Source organism: Eschscholzia californica, unplaced genomic scaffold (assembly GCF_041429995.1).
Source record: "Eschscholzia californica isolate CP2 unplaced genomic scaffold, dmEscCali1.0.p SCAF_3, whole genome shotgun sequence".
In the NCBI taxonomy this organism is placed as follows: domain Eukaryota; kingdom Viridiplantae; phylum Streptophyta; class Magnoliopsida; order Ranunculales; family Papaveraceae; genus Eschscholzia; species Eschscholzia californica.
The window spans coordinates 9231226-9245453 of record NW_028238420.1 but is presented as its reverse complement, the minus strand read 5'-3'; the positions used below and the strand labels follow the sequence as shown (position 1 = coordinate 9245453).

At 38.4% G+C, this 14228-nt stretch overlaps 1 protein-coding gene across 1 annotated transcript; it reads right to left on the bottom strand.

The window, feature by feature from the left end:
* Positions 1 to 4459: 4459 nt before the first annotated feature.
* LOC147548227 (uncharacterized) lies at positions 4460 to 8467 on the bottom strand. The gene is made up of 7 exons (XM_086669759.1): positions 7472 to 8467; positions 6339 to 6580; positions 6103 to 6225; positions 5856 to 5972; positions 5567 to 5749; positions 5276 to 5417; positions 4460 to 4718 (listed from the first exon to the last, which is right to left on the bottom strand). The coding sequence occupies exons 1-7, from the start codon at positions 7929 to 7931 to the stop codon at positions 4543 to 4545; spliced, it is 1443 nt and encodes a 480-aa protein (XP_086525885.1). The 5' UTR covers positions 7932 to 8467; the 3' UTR covers positions 4460 to 4542.
* Positions 8468 to 14228: the final 5761 nt, after the last annotated feature.

The following is a 14228-nucleotide window of genomic DNA, read 5'->3' as shown; positions in this document are numbered from 1 at the left end:
GCTTACTCGGTTATGCATAATACTTCTAGCAATTTAAATGTTTGGCATGGTAGGTTAGGACACCTTAGTTCTTCCACTCTAGAACGTTTTATTAAACAAGGTTACGTTCCAACCACCACTAAACACGAAAAAGAAGACAAATGTGACATTTGTGTAGAGACAAAACTTCAAAAGAAACCCTTTAAAACCGTGGAAAGAACAACTAATTAACCTTTAGAAGTAGTTCACTCTGATCTGGGAGACCTAAAAGTCTCTCCTTCGAGAAGAGGCAAACGCTTTTACATGACTTTTATAGACGATCACTCTAAATTTTGTCACATCTACCTTTTAAATAGCAAAGATGAAGCCTTAGAAAACCTATAAAACCTACAAACAAGAAGTAGAAAATAAACTAAATAAAAACATAAAAATCCTTAGATTAGATAGAGGGGGAGAATACGTAGGAGATCTTTTCACTCAATTCTGTAGGAATCACGACATAATACATCAAAAACTACTCCTTACTCACCTCAATCAAATGGGGTGGTAGAAAGGAAAAACAGAACATTAAAAGAAATGATGAACTCTATGCTATTTAGCTCAGGATTGCCTTTTAACTTGTGGGGGAAGGCCATTTTGTCTCCTTGTTATGTGCTTAACAAAGTACCCTCTAAAACACAAGATAAAACTCCATATGAACCATGAAAGGGTAGAAACTCTAGCTTTAAACACTTAAAGGTTTGGGGTGCCTGGCAAAGGTTGCAATACCTTTACCCAAAAGATCTAAGATAAGACCTAAAACAATAGATTGTGTATTCATAGGATATGCCCTGAGCAGTAGTGCATATCTCTTTCTAGTAATAAACTCTCCCATTAATAGCATAAATTCAAACAAGATTTTAGAATCAAGATATGCTGAGTTTTTTGAAAACTCTTTCCCTAAGAAGAGTGGGACCCTCAAAAGGAAAAAACCTGAGACTAGTCAACCTTCTACTAATTCTGAAACTTCACTATCAGATGATGAACCAAGAAGAAGTAAGAGAGTTAGGACAGAAAACAGTTTCGGTCCTGACTTCCTCACTTTCCTGATTAAAGATGAACCCCTAACATATAGTCAAGCAATGACTTCTCCAGATGCAGATGGACTCCATAACACAAAACAACACTTGGAAACTCGTTGATTTACCTTCAGGTTCTAAAACTATAGGAACCAAATGGATTTTTAAAAGGAAACGAAAACCAGATGGCACAGTAGAAAAATACAAAGCTAGGTTAGTAGCTAAAGGGTTTAGACAGAAAGAAGGACGTGACTTTTTTGACACTTACTCTCCTGTCACTAGGAACACTTCGATTAGAATCCTAATAGTGATTGCAGCCATCTACAACCTAGAGATACATCAAATGGATGTAAAAACTGTCTTTCTAAATGGTCAACTAGAATAATGAATTCACATGGACCAACCTGAGGGGTTTGTGGTCAAGGGACTAGAGAGCAAAGTCTGCAGACTCATAAAATCCTTATATGGACTTAAACAAGCACCGAAACAATGGCATGAAAAATTTGATCAAATAGTATTAGAAAATGGGTTTAAGATTAATGAGTCAGATAAATGTGTAAATGGGTGTTATGTGATTATATGTCTATATGTAAATGACATGTTAATTCTAGGAACCTCCTTAGAAATAATAAACCAAATTAAGAAACTCCTAATTAAAAACTTTTAAATGAAAGACCTAGGACAAGCAGATATCATCCTAGGGATAAAAGTCATCAGAACCCCTGAAGGGATTACCTTAAGTCAAACACACTATATCGAGTTTGTACTTAGGAAATTTACCCATTTGACTCCTCACCTGCGAGAGTACCCTTTGACCATTCCTTAGTCTTAAAGAAAAACAAGGATGAGGCAGTATCCCAACTTGAGTACTCTAGGGTGATAGGAAGTCTTATGTACATAATGAACTGGACAAGGCCAGACATTTCTTACGCGGTAAGCAGACTGAGCAGGTACACATGTAATCCTGGGCACACCCATTGGGATGCACTAATTAAGGTACTGAGATACCTTAAATACACACTACCACACAGTTTACATTACTCACGGTATCTTGCGGTCCTAGAAGGATATACAGATGCAAACTGGATTTCAGACTTAGAAGAATCCAAATCCATGAGTGGGTTTGTTTTTACACTAGCAGGAGCTGCAGTTGCTTGGAAGTCATCCAAGTAATCTTGAATCGTTAGATCAACTATGGAATCAGAATTCATCGCACTTGATAAAGTCGTTGAAGAACCTGAATGGTTACGAAGTTTTTTGGATGATATTCCAATTTGGCCTAAACCAATGCTTTCAATTCTGATTCACTGTGATTCCACGGCTGCAATAGCTAAAGCTAAAAACAACATCTACAACGGAAAGTCTAGACATATTCGCCGAAGGTATAACTCGATTAAGCAATTGTTGGCTAATGGAGTAATTTCAATAGATTTTGTTAGAAGTGACTCGAAAATGGTTTGGTATCAAACCCGGTTTACGACCCGCCAATCCGCTTACAAGGCAATGGAGCTGATTGTTGAGACAGGGATGGTATGCGAAGCAGTGCTCCGAGGCAGAGCTGGACTCCGAGACAGAGCTGGAATGCGATGCTAGGCTTATGTCGGTTATTAGTTTTAGTGTATCCATGTATAATATCGGTTGTAGAGAGAGAGAGAGTCGGTGAGGCAGTGGGATTAGAGTTTAGTGGCTATATAAACTAAACCCTAAGGAGATATCACTAGCACAATCTCACAAAATCTCTTGTGTAAACTTGTTTGCTTATCGTAGTGGAAATCATCGCACCGTTGTCGTCGTGGAGTAGGTCTCACCAACCGAACCACGTAAATCTTTGTATTCTGTTCTTGATTGTTCTTTATATCCTATTGCTTCTCTTGGATTACTCGTATTGATCACATTAAACCCCAATTGGCATAACAAACTGGTATCAGAGCCAAGGTTTTGAGGTTTTTGTGATGGCGAAATACGATATAGAGAAGTTCGATGGAAGTAACGATTTTAATCTTTGAAAGATTAAGATGCGAGCAGTATTAGTTCAACAGGGTCTGCTGGAGACGTTGAATGGGAAGGTTGCACTCGTTGAATCACTTACAGAAGCAGAGAAGGAAGATCTCATGGAGAGCGTTCATGGTCAGATTCTACTTTGTTTGAGCAATGAGGTCCTGCAGGAAGTAGCGACGGAAACTACAGCCGATGGGCTATGGAGTAAGCTGGAGACAAGGTATATGACGAAATCTTTAACTAATCGTTTGTATCTAAAGAAGAAATTATTTAGTTTACAGATGTTAGAAGGGGAATCGTTGAAAGACCATATGGATGAACTCAACCGAGTATTCTTGAATTTGGTAAATATAGATGTCAAATTCGAAGAAGAAGATAAGGCAGTACTATTGCTTGCATCCCTGCCACCATCATATGAAAGCTTTGTTGATTCTTTTATGTCTGGAAAAACAACTACAACCTTTGAGGATGTTAAAGCAGTATTGAACTCGAAGGAGTTTAGACGAAGGTCAATGGAAGAAATCAGCTCAGGAGATGGTTTGGTTGTAAGGGGAAGGTCGCAGCATGTGGTCGATAGGAAAGATCGTTCACGGTCTAAATTGAAACCTAAGAAGTACAGATGCTATAGTTGTAAGAAAGAGGGACACTTCAAGAAGAATTGTCCTGAGCTTAGGAAGAAGTGAGGTGAGGCAATAGTCATTGAAGAAGATGATGGTAGTGTCTTGGCAATCATTGAAAATGTGATGAAGCTATGGTTCTGGCGATCAATGTCTGCTTCGCTGAAGATAGGTGGATTTTGGATATTTGACATCTTCGAATCTCGATCCTTATAATTTAATACCCTTGACACCTCATCTTTGAGATCGTAATTGAGTTTTGTATTGGAGATGATTTTTTTTTAAAAAAACTCAGAAAATCCTATGTGGCATTCCAAATTTCTAAGATTGAGTTTTGCATTTGAGATGCTCTTATGTGACATGGTTATTTTTGTAAAAAAGATAATTAGTTATTTTAGAAATATACGACGACTTGATTTCTAATGGTTGAAATTTAAACATTGATGAGTTTGACAATTAGAGATATCTCAACAAATCAAATCTTTTTATAGTGTCCTTTTAGTCTTGAGGTATTTCTATCCGCCCTCGACACATCATCTTTGAGTTTCTAAGATTGAGTTTTGCATCGGAGATGCTCATAGATGAGGGTGTTATGTTAAAGTATTTTTCCATTTATAGTTTTGGGCTCCTACAAATATTTTTTAGAATTCAATGGTCCCTGTAGATTTGGTAGATACAGGAAAAACATTGATCCCCATGGAAGACTTCTCGGGTACCTCTGTAAAGCTGAACCAAGCTTGAAATCTGAATGGATGAAAGCAAAACTTAAACCTAATATCTTTGTTAGCATTTGTTTTTATAACATTCTGAAGCTAAATGTAGAATTAAATTAATGGAACAGATAAGCTATTACAAGATGTAAATAACATGATCTTACAAGTGAATTGGGCTTAGTTTTTTGAAGTTTCTGAGACATTCTCTTCTCTGGCGATAACCACAACTGGTGCGACAGAAAAACTTTGTGTATCTGAAAGTTGTAGGTTGTCAAGTTGTTCACCGTCTTCGTCACTATCTGTAGAACTATTCGAAGATGAGGACCCAAATATCTGAACCGTTAAGCTACCACCTGTAAGCAAACAAACGAAACGATGAGTAAATAAGGTGTTTTATACATAATATAAAACTTCAAACAGCTATACTTGAATTTCAGTTGATATGATCTTGGGCGAAACGCTTCAATGACAAGTCTCATATCTCACATGTAGTAGGGGCATAATCTTTGGCCTTGATAGAGATTAATCATGAGGAAATTTTATAGTACACTCACCATTTTCACCGAATGTGGAGAAGGGGAGCCGGTGAAGAACTTATTTCATCTTCATCTCTCTCTTTTTTCGGCGGCAGGATCACCTGCCAGGCATTTAACCTCATCTTCTTTTCCTTTCTCTATTTCCAAAATGGGAGCCTACTAGTAGTTTGTATGGGCTTAGAAACCTGTGATTTTTGGTGGACTGCCTATAACTCTGTGTTTTTCCCTTTTGAAGAAACATAATGTGCTTTACTTGTGAATAAAGGGTTGTTTTGTCTTCTAATCTAATGATAGTTTAGTTAAATTCGATCTGAAGTCAAACCATTTGACATGCTGGACTCTTGACATCATAATCAAAATAAAAGTCATCTTACCCAATACAAGAGAAGCTCCAATCCATCCAAGTGTACCCCACCTTTCGCCGAGGAGAAACCATGCAAAACCAGCACCCCAAACTGGCTCCAGTCCGTAAACTATAGCAGCTTCTGTCGCAGATACATCACGCATTGCTGTCATCTATAGCAACACATTCAAGTTAGCAGTAGAAGTTCAGAGAAAAATGTCCAGAAACCGTTAGCATTTTTTTCGAAAGAAAGGTGAGAATGAATTTATTAGGAAGAAGGAGATAGCATATAAGAGCAAATAATGAAACTAAGGCACCATACCTCCACCCATAAGCACGCCCCAGTTGAGAAGATCCCAGTATAGAGTGCAGGTATCCATGGGAACTTGACCATCCAATCCCATGCCATTTTCCATGTCCATGACCCTGGGTCCCATGTATGCATGTTTCCAAACCAACCTCCGACAAAATACCAGATTATCGAGAATGCGGCAACAACACAAACCTGGATGAACAAACATGATCGGTCAAACAAAGCATGGCATAAATTCACTAGGTGGGCCACCCTATAGGAACCAGAGACATAATTGATTAAAAGTAAGGAAACCAACCTCGTACCCTAGAAGCAGTAAGAAACTCTCTCTCTTTGAACTCCTCGAAATATGTTCAGTTCTTAGCATGTGAACACCAAAAAACAATGCACTCAAGAAGTTCAGAAGATCGCCAACCTGAAATACATTAATCAAAGTTGTAGAAATGTAGAATTCTTTAGAGATCCAGTTCTCATGCTTTCTTCGTTGTCTACCTTACAAGTTATTTTATAGTCATGAAACCAGAAACTAGTCACGAGCTCCTTACACTTGGAGGTGAGCCACTAGATTCCAATAGTCCAACCCCGACAAGGGATGTCACAGCTCCAAACCAGGTAAGAGCGGGCACTTTTGCTCCTAACATACCGTCTAACAGAGGGACAATAATTACCTGCAGAAATCGCCAAAAATATATGTAACTGTGAAGATTGGTTTCTTATCATGAGACTCTCGTTTCATATATCATGAAATACATCTCCAAGGAGTGCTTCACTAAAAGCTTACAGTGAATAGGGAAAGAAATGATGCTCGCCCAGCATCTGATGTTAGTAGCCCAAGGGCCTGCATAAGGTAGCCCAAACTGGCCCATAAGCCCAACTCTAACCCCGCATTTCGAGTCTGAACATCACCCCTTCCCCTAAACATAAGTGGTAAAAATGGGATTACTAACAGAGTAAACCTCATAACCGTGAAGGTTGCTGGATCTGTGATGGCTTCTACTTCTTTCACAACAGGAATATTGCTTGCTGGAATATAAAAGAATATAGTTGATCAATTCACTGAGTTCATAATTAGAAAATTCTAAAACAATTAATGACTAAACCAACACTATTAGACATGATTTCTCTACAAAACGCAAAAACCTCATTTTTATGGAGTAGGAACCTGTCATTAAAAAGCAAATGACCACATAATATGGTGATTCTCTCACATACACAATGATCAAATTGTTTTATGCTTTCTAGAAAGCTATCTATCCAGTATGTTCCTTATCGTAATGATTTGCAACTTACGTACTTTTATTTCTCATCCCAATGACTTCATGAGAGACCAAAATGATATCAATGGTGTTTAAGGATTTGCTGCTTTTCTTTCGATGAAGGTGAAAAATAAAGGTCCTAGACTAAGGTCATGCTTAGGGCACATTCTAAAATGGATTGCGAGTTGCGACCACAACGGACCACATTCTGAAATGGTGTTTGATACATGGGAATGCATCAGGAATTTGATTTCCAACGGAATAGGGCGGAACCGCAAACCCGAGAGTGGGTGGATGTTGTGATTCTCTTTCCTTCTGAATCGTAAATGGTAAAAAAGTCAATCTCTACAAATCTGTCTCCAGAAAACCAAACACTAAAAGATAGTTATTGCGATTACTAAGAATCACATTTCGGGTTGCTACTCTAGGTACCGGCATTCCTTTCCATGGCCTGAATGTTTTCCTTTGGAGCAGATCAATAAAACCATTTATGCATTCTGTGGTCCAAGTAATTTCCCTAATTGATTTGAAACCCCAATGCTACATTAGCTATCAAATTAGGGTTCTCTCTCTCTCTCTCTCTCTCTCTACCTAACCAAATAAATACAATGAAAAAGACATTCAAGCATACAATGAAGAAGAAGAGATTTAAAAATACCATAAACCACAGCAATGACATTGAGCAATAAGATGCTCCTAATTCTCTTTGATGGCAAAAAAATCTTCTTCCACCAAAACTTCCTGAATATTGATTCAAAACGAGTTCTTACTAAATTTAATGATTTTCTATTAACCCTTTCCTCTAATTGTAATGTTGAGTTATTAGAATCAGAAAATTCATCTTTAGCTCCAACTAGTAAGGAACTCGAATCGGTTGATCTTCCAACTTGGGTCGATTTCTTTTGCTTCAGAAGCTTATTCTCAGTGGTGTATTTACTGTTAGAAGGAGAATTGTTATCTAAAGAACATTTAGTACGATGAGATGAGGTTGGATTTCTTTTGTAGAGAGAGAAAGTGAAGCTTGATGGACTAAAAGAAGAAGAAGAAGAAGGAGGAACTGTAAAAGAAGAATCTATACTTGTCTTCCATGACAATCTCCCTGTTGAAGGAGAAGCCATGGGCAAGCAAAAAAAATGCAAAATCTTCTCTCTCTCTCTCTAACTTTCTCTTTCTAACTTTCTCTCTCTAATTTTCTCCCTCTTTCCTTGTCTTGTGAGGTTGGAGTGTGTTTTTTTCTCATTTTGGATCTGACACTTGAGAGAGGCAGAGAGAGCAGAAGATTGAAAATTCAGAGGAGGTGGTGAAAAGGATTAGAAATTTATTGGCCAGAGAAAATATATGATGGAGAAAATGAAACGTGAAAACAAATCGACCTTGATCTTTCCAGACCAATACGATCAGAGTGTTGGTGTCACTGTGAGAGTTGCAAGATCAGTTGTTTAAAATCGAATCCAACCCTCCCTCACACATAGTTTCATACTTTCATCTAGACAATCTGAGGGCCTGCTTGGTGTACTGGTGAAGGTTTTTTTTTTGTTAAGGATGATAAATAATATAGAACTAAGCATTCAGAGTGGCAGTTCAACAAAAAAAACATTTAGAGTGGCATTACAGTACATGTGTAAAAGAAAATAAAGAATACACTAATTTTGCCAACAACCCTTGGTTGGAGTGGTAAGAGATATAATCTTTCACCTTAGAGGTCAAGGGTTCGAGGCACACGCTGAACAACTCAAAAAGAAAATAAGGAGTACAACTCCATACTTTAGATCTCTCCTTCTTACTAGCCCATTTAGCGAGTTTGTCCGCCTGAGTATTAGCATTTCTCTTGATGTGACTAAATTTGATCTGCTAAAGCTCACGCTTGATATTTCTCATACTTCGAACATGCATCAATGATTGCCATTGCACTTGATGCCTGGGGTTATTGAGGTGTTTGATAAGATTGATGTTATCACTTTCAATTATTACCTGCATGTGATTATGTTCTTTCCCCCAAATAAGACTAGAGGTGTATTCGAGTCGAGTCGAGCCGAGCCGCGTAGTAAGATGTTCAAGCTCGGTTCATGTATTTGACTGTCGAGCTCGAGTTCGAGCTCGAGCTCGTTCGAGTAATTGTCCACTTGTTCAAACTCGGTTCGTATAAGTTTGAAAGAGCTCGAGCTCGAACTCGAGCTCGCATTCTTTTAAGCTCGTTTATCAAAATACTTCAAATGAAAACTTTCTAAATTATCAAAATACTTCATTGATCACTTGTCACATACAATAATGATTAATGATTCATATTCCGATAATTTTTTAATGGTTGATATTTCATGTACAAGTTTCAATACCAATACGTAATTATGTACTACAATATTATAAGAGTATGTTAAACGAGCTGTTCACGAGTAGCTCGTGATACACTAAAGAACGATCAAGCTCGGCTCGTTTACATAAACGAACATGATTTTGAGCTCGTGTTAAGCTCGTGCTCGTTAATATTCAAGTCGAGCACGAGCAATAGTCGAGCCGAGCTCGGGCAGCTCGTTAAGAGCTCGGCTCGTGTATACCCTAAATAAGACTGTTGAAAATGGGTAATGCCTAGCTTTCCTCACTGTTTCTGGCTCTAGCAGTATTCACGGTAGCAGTGATAAATTTGGATTGAGAATCATGCACAATAAAGCTGGTACCTATTAGCTGTTCAACATTTACAAAAGATGCATCAACATTTAATTTAATGAAGGGGTGTGGAGGAGGTTGTCATCTGGCTACAATCGTAGAAGGAGCCTTCAACTAAGCAGGACTAATTCTGGGCAACGTTTTAATAAGATCTAAAATAGTGTTAACATTCTATAGAGTTTGCTGAAAGCAATGATCACACCTGGTTTCCCATATATGCCATAAAATTATTACAAAGTGAATATTATCCGCGGTACAACTAAGTTGATCAGGATTCTGCCACGAGAGTATCCATTCAGATAGAGAAGGGATACTAGTCGAGATAATGTTAAAGTGCAACCAAATGTTTTTCGCAAGAGGGCAGTACAAAAGAGCGTAATCAATTGTTTCAATTTCTATACAGTTAAGACACATAAAGTTATCACCAATAAACTTACCTATTTGATGACGAACTGGAAGTGCTTTAGTGCAAATTTTCTTGATAAGAGCTGAATGCGAGGGATTGTGGGGATGGACCAAATAAAATTCCAGTTCACTTCCTCAGAAGGAGGAGACTGGTTGATCGAACTAAGGTGTTGATACATGGATCGAACAGAATGCTTTCCAGATTGAGTTAGATTCCATTTCATTTTATCGATTCCTTCAGGTTGAATAGGAATGGCTTTGATGAGGTTGCTGATGGTGTCGGTGAAGTTTTGTCTAAGAATGTTATCATCCCACCTGTTATTACTAATGAGTTGAGATACATTTGTTAGGGTTGAATTGGTTGTATTTTGAATTTGCTGGTTAACTCCAGGGATCCAATTATCTTTCCAAATGTTAATATATTCCCTGGTATGCACCTCCCAAGTGATGTGGCTATTAATAAAATTATAGAGTTTTCTAATTACCTTCCAATTCCTAGAGTGATGGGATTTAACCGGACCCGGAGAGTCAGTCTGAAGAAAGTATTTAGCTTTCAAAAAATTTACCAAAAGGGCTTCTAGGTCAGACTTGAGTCTCCAGGCTAGCTTGCTTAGGAGGGTTGTGTTGTCTAGATGAGGATGATGAATACCTAACCCTCCTAGTTTTTCGGAAGACAGATGTACGACCAGGCTTTCGTACAAATGCGTTTGGACTTTCCCGACCAGAAGGACTTTTGCAAAGACGCTATGCGTTTCCTTATGCCTTTAGGAATGGCAAAGCCTTGCATCTGATATCGGGGAACGGCTGTCGCTACAGCAGGGATGACTACTGTACGACCTGCCTGAGAGAGGAAATAGTGGTTTCATTTAGATAATTTATTTTTAATCTGATCTAAAATGCTATTAAAAATTTTTGTTTTTTGGGCTCCGATGAAAAGCTGTGTACCAAGATATTTTTCTGAGGTAGAAGCATATTTTACTTTTAGAGTTCTCATGATTATACGTTTAAATTTTGGATGTGAGTTTTCGGAGTAGAATATATTCGGTTTGTTGTAGTTTATAGTTTGTCCAGAAGCCGAACAAAAAAGGCTAAGGATGGTTTTAAGATTATGCACATTCTCGATCGAGTTTTTACCGAAGATGATGCAATCATCAACAAAGAGAAGATGGGAGATAGTTAGATTTGGGTTGTTGGTGGGAAAACCTAAAAATTTAAAGTTTTTAGGAAAGGACTCTAGAATTCGGCTTAAACCTTCCATGGCTAAAGTGAATAGGAAAGGAGACAGGGGGTCCCCTTGCCTTATGCCTCTGAAAGGAAGTAATTTAGGTCCAGGGTGATCATTTATGAGGACAGACATAGAGGAGGTAGAGATGCAGTTGGAAATCATGTTGATCAATGATACTATGGATTGTTCTGACCCATTTGGCTAGGGTGTCATCTAGAGCATTGCCTTGGCGAGGAAGATGCGTGAAGATCGTAGCTTGGAATTTGGTGAAGAGTTTCTGAATCACTAGAATGTGCGCTTTGGTTTGCCATTGGATTTGATATCTTGGATCCCTGAGATGTTGAATAATTGCTAGATTATCACTTTCAATATGAAGGAACTCTATCTTGTGCAAAATCGCCCAATCGAGACCCTCAACTATTGCCTTAATTTCGCCTTTTTTCCGTTGTTCTAGTATCCGTAAGCGTAGTTGCAGAATGTACCTCCATATCCTCCAAAATATCCATAATAAACGCCAGCTAGTAGATTTGAAATAAGAGACCGCTAATTTAGCTTACGAGAACCCTTGGTTCATTCAAAGAGCATGCAATTTTAAGCTTACGTATATAACTTGAAGCAAGGACGGATTTAGGATTTCGATCTATGGGGGGTGAAATTATATACCTAAATATTATTTTTTTTGCAAACCCAGTAATTGAAGTTAGGGTGGTTGAATTGAAGTTTATAGGGTTTAGGGTGGTTCAATTGAAATTTAAAATAAAAATCCTTGAATGTGTTGATCATGGAGGGACTCGATCCTTATACCTTGGACTCTCATTCGCAAACTAAGTCTAACACTCATAACATTGAGCAGGAATCAATAGATGTTAATATTTTCACATGATTAACTATATGTATATAAAGAAAAAAATTACTACAATTAATTTTTTGAGAGGATCCAAAGGGTGTGGCCACACACTCGCACCCGCTTGGATCCGTCCGTGCCTTGACGCTCATGCATAGTCATTTTTGTTGGAGGTGTTACTCACATTATCTCTGATGTCCTCTGCCTAGAGGTGGAAAAAAAGACCACCAGCCCGAACTCATTGCGGGTACTCGCGTCTGGGGCTGCAAGCGGAAGTCATAAGGTCGGAAGCGTGAACGTCTTCTAGAATTCCAAACATCAGGATCTTGATTGATGAGCACCCGCAACGTCTAGAAGAAACCTGTAAAAGAAGGTGAACAGACACGAACAAACCCGTGACGGTTTGGGGGGACACCGAGATGGTGCATGTCAAGGGGCCTCAGGTAACACGTATGAAGACGTCTCAAGAATAGTCGAAGAACAGAGAACGAGTGGAGAAGAAGTAAGGGTTGTTTTGCTCTGTTTTCGATCTTTTGAGAAAGGAAGGTGATCCTCTTTATATAGGCACGAGGAGTAATATTTTGGGAGGAGTAATGGCTGACCTTTACGAAGTAAATGCATGACATGATACCAGGGATAAGCGTGACGTATACACTAGTTGTACATACACAACGGTTGTGCGTGTTATCTGGTAACTGCTTTAAGTGTGCGTGTACACGTTCTCACCAACGTGTAAGATGTTTCCACGCTATAAGTGCCATCAATGAGGGGAATATTTTCCTTTGGAGGCGAGTTGACCAAGTTTGAGATCTCTGTCGTTTTGAGTGCAGGTGACGCGTAGAAGATCTCTTTATTATTTGATCTATTCCACGTGGTGTGTGGAGATTTAGACGTGTCGAGCTTTGTATGTGTAGAGATTCAAACATGTGGAGTTTTGTGCACGTGGAAATTCTTTGCACGTATTTGGGCTTCGACATGAGCTTTAGGGGTTTAGTCGACAAGAGCCCAGTGAGAGACTTCTGGGTTGGGCCCGAACAATAACAAGTGTATCACGTTGGGCTTGACGTCTCAATGAACATCTTATAGTTGAAGGTCCTGGTGTAGTTTTTGGTCAACACATACTGTATGAAACATTTTCTAATGTATTTGACATTCTCTCAAATTTTGTCGATCCATTTCTAGAGAGATAAATTCCATATATTGTTCTAATCTTCAAGCTCTTGTATGAATCTTTGACTTGTTCAAATATTTAATAAATTTCAAATCTTTTTCGAATCTTCAATAAAATGTCATTTAACTTTTTCACCATATGTGATTCCTTCACCGGTTATTTAGTCTTAAGGTCAAAGAAAAGTACTGACATTAGCATTTGGGTCAAGAGTTTGTCCGTTATAAGGTCTGGGTCGCAGACTAACCATTGACTCAGTTGACTAGAGACGATCGTCAACAACCGTTAGTCTGTGACCAATATGCTAATGCCGGTACTTTACGTTGACCGTAATACTAAATATCTCAGAAATAAATTGTAATGCCAAAATAAAAGCATATTGACCAATCTAACGAAACAATAATGTAATTGAAAACCATAAATGTTCATTGAATTCAATATGTTGTTTGTAGAGGAGACATGCTTTATTCTGCACTTAAAGCGCGTTCTCAAATCGTTGCGTCTTTCCAATTCGAAAATTGTCGTACTAATGCCTCGAAATACTGGATTTGTTCCCTCCAAATTCTTTAGATCACTTTCTCTTTGTTCTCATAACACTCGTCTTTCTTACCGTGGAACTTTCTATACTTTCCAAAATACTTTTCACAAATATCACATAGACTTAATTTTCTTCCCGAGCGTTTGATACAGTTGCCCTCTGAAAGTCTCATCGGACGAGTTCTTTGCGACTATTTCCTTGATACATTTAATTAAGGGGCATATATTACGAAGTAGATCCATTGGAGTGACTTATGCTAACACAACTTGTCTTTCTACCAATGGTAGGTCGTCGGTGTATATGCTCTCTACTGGCAGGTTTGTCGATCAGGGTTCGTGTCTTTTGCAGCGCTAACGATGGTGGAAGAGCTAGCTTAAGACCATGCTCCGCTCTACGTCTGACAAGTCTCAAATCTGACAAGTTCTCCATCGAAATGTGTACACTCCAGAAACCCACACATCTTTCAAAAATTTCCTTTAAGACGCTCATGTTACAATGATTAAAAGGTAAAGTTAGCGTTAGGGTCAATGAAAAAGTACCTGCATTAGCATTTGGGTCACAAACTAACGTTTGT

Excerpts from the sequence above, each read along its gene's own strand:
- LOC147548227 (XM_086669759.1), bottom strand. The coding sequence starts at position 7,931 with ATGGCTTCTCCTTCAACAGGGAGATTGTCATGGAAGACAAGTATAGAT. Across the intron at positions 6,581-7,471 it reads TGTCATTGCTGTGGTTTATG|CAAGCAATATTCCTGTTGTG; the intron begins GTATTTTTAAAT and ends TTTATATTCCAG. Across the intron at positions 4,719-5,275 it reads TGGAGCTTCTCTTGTATTGG|GTGGTAGCTTAACGGTTCAG; the intron begins GTAAGATGACTT and ends GTTTGCTTACAG.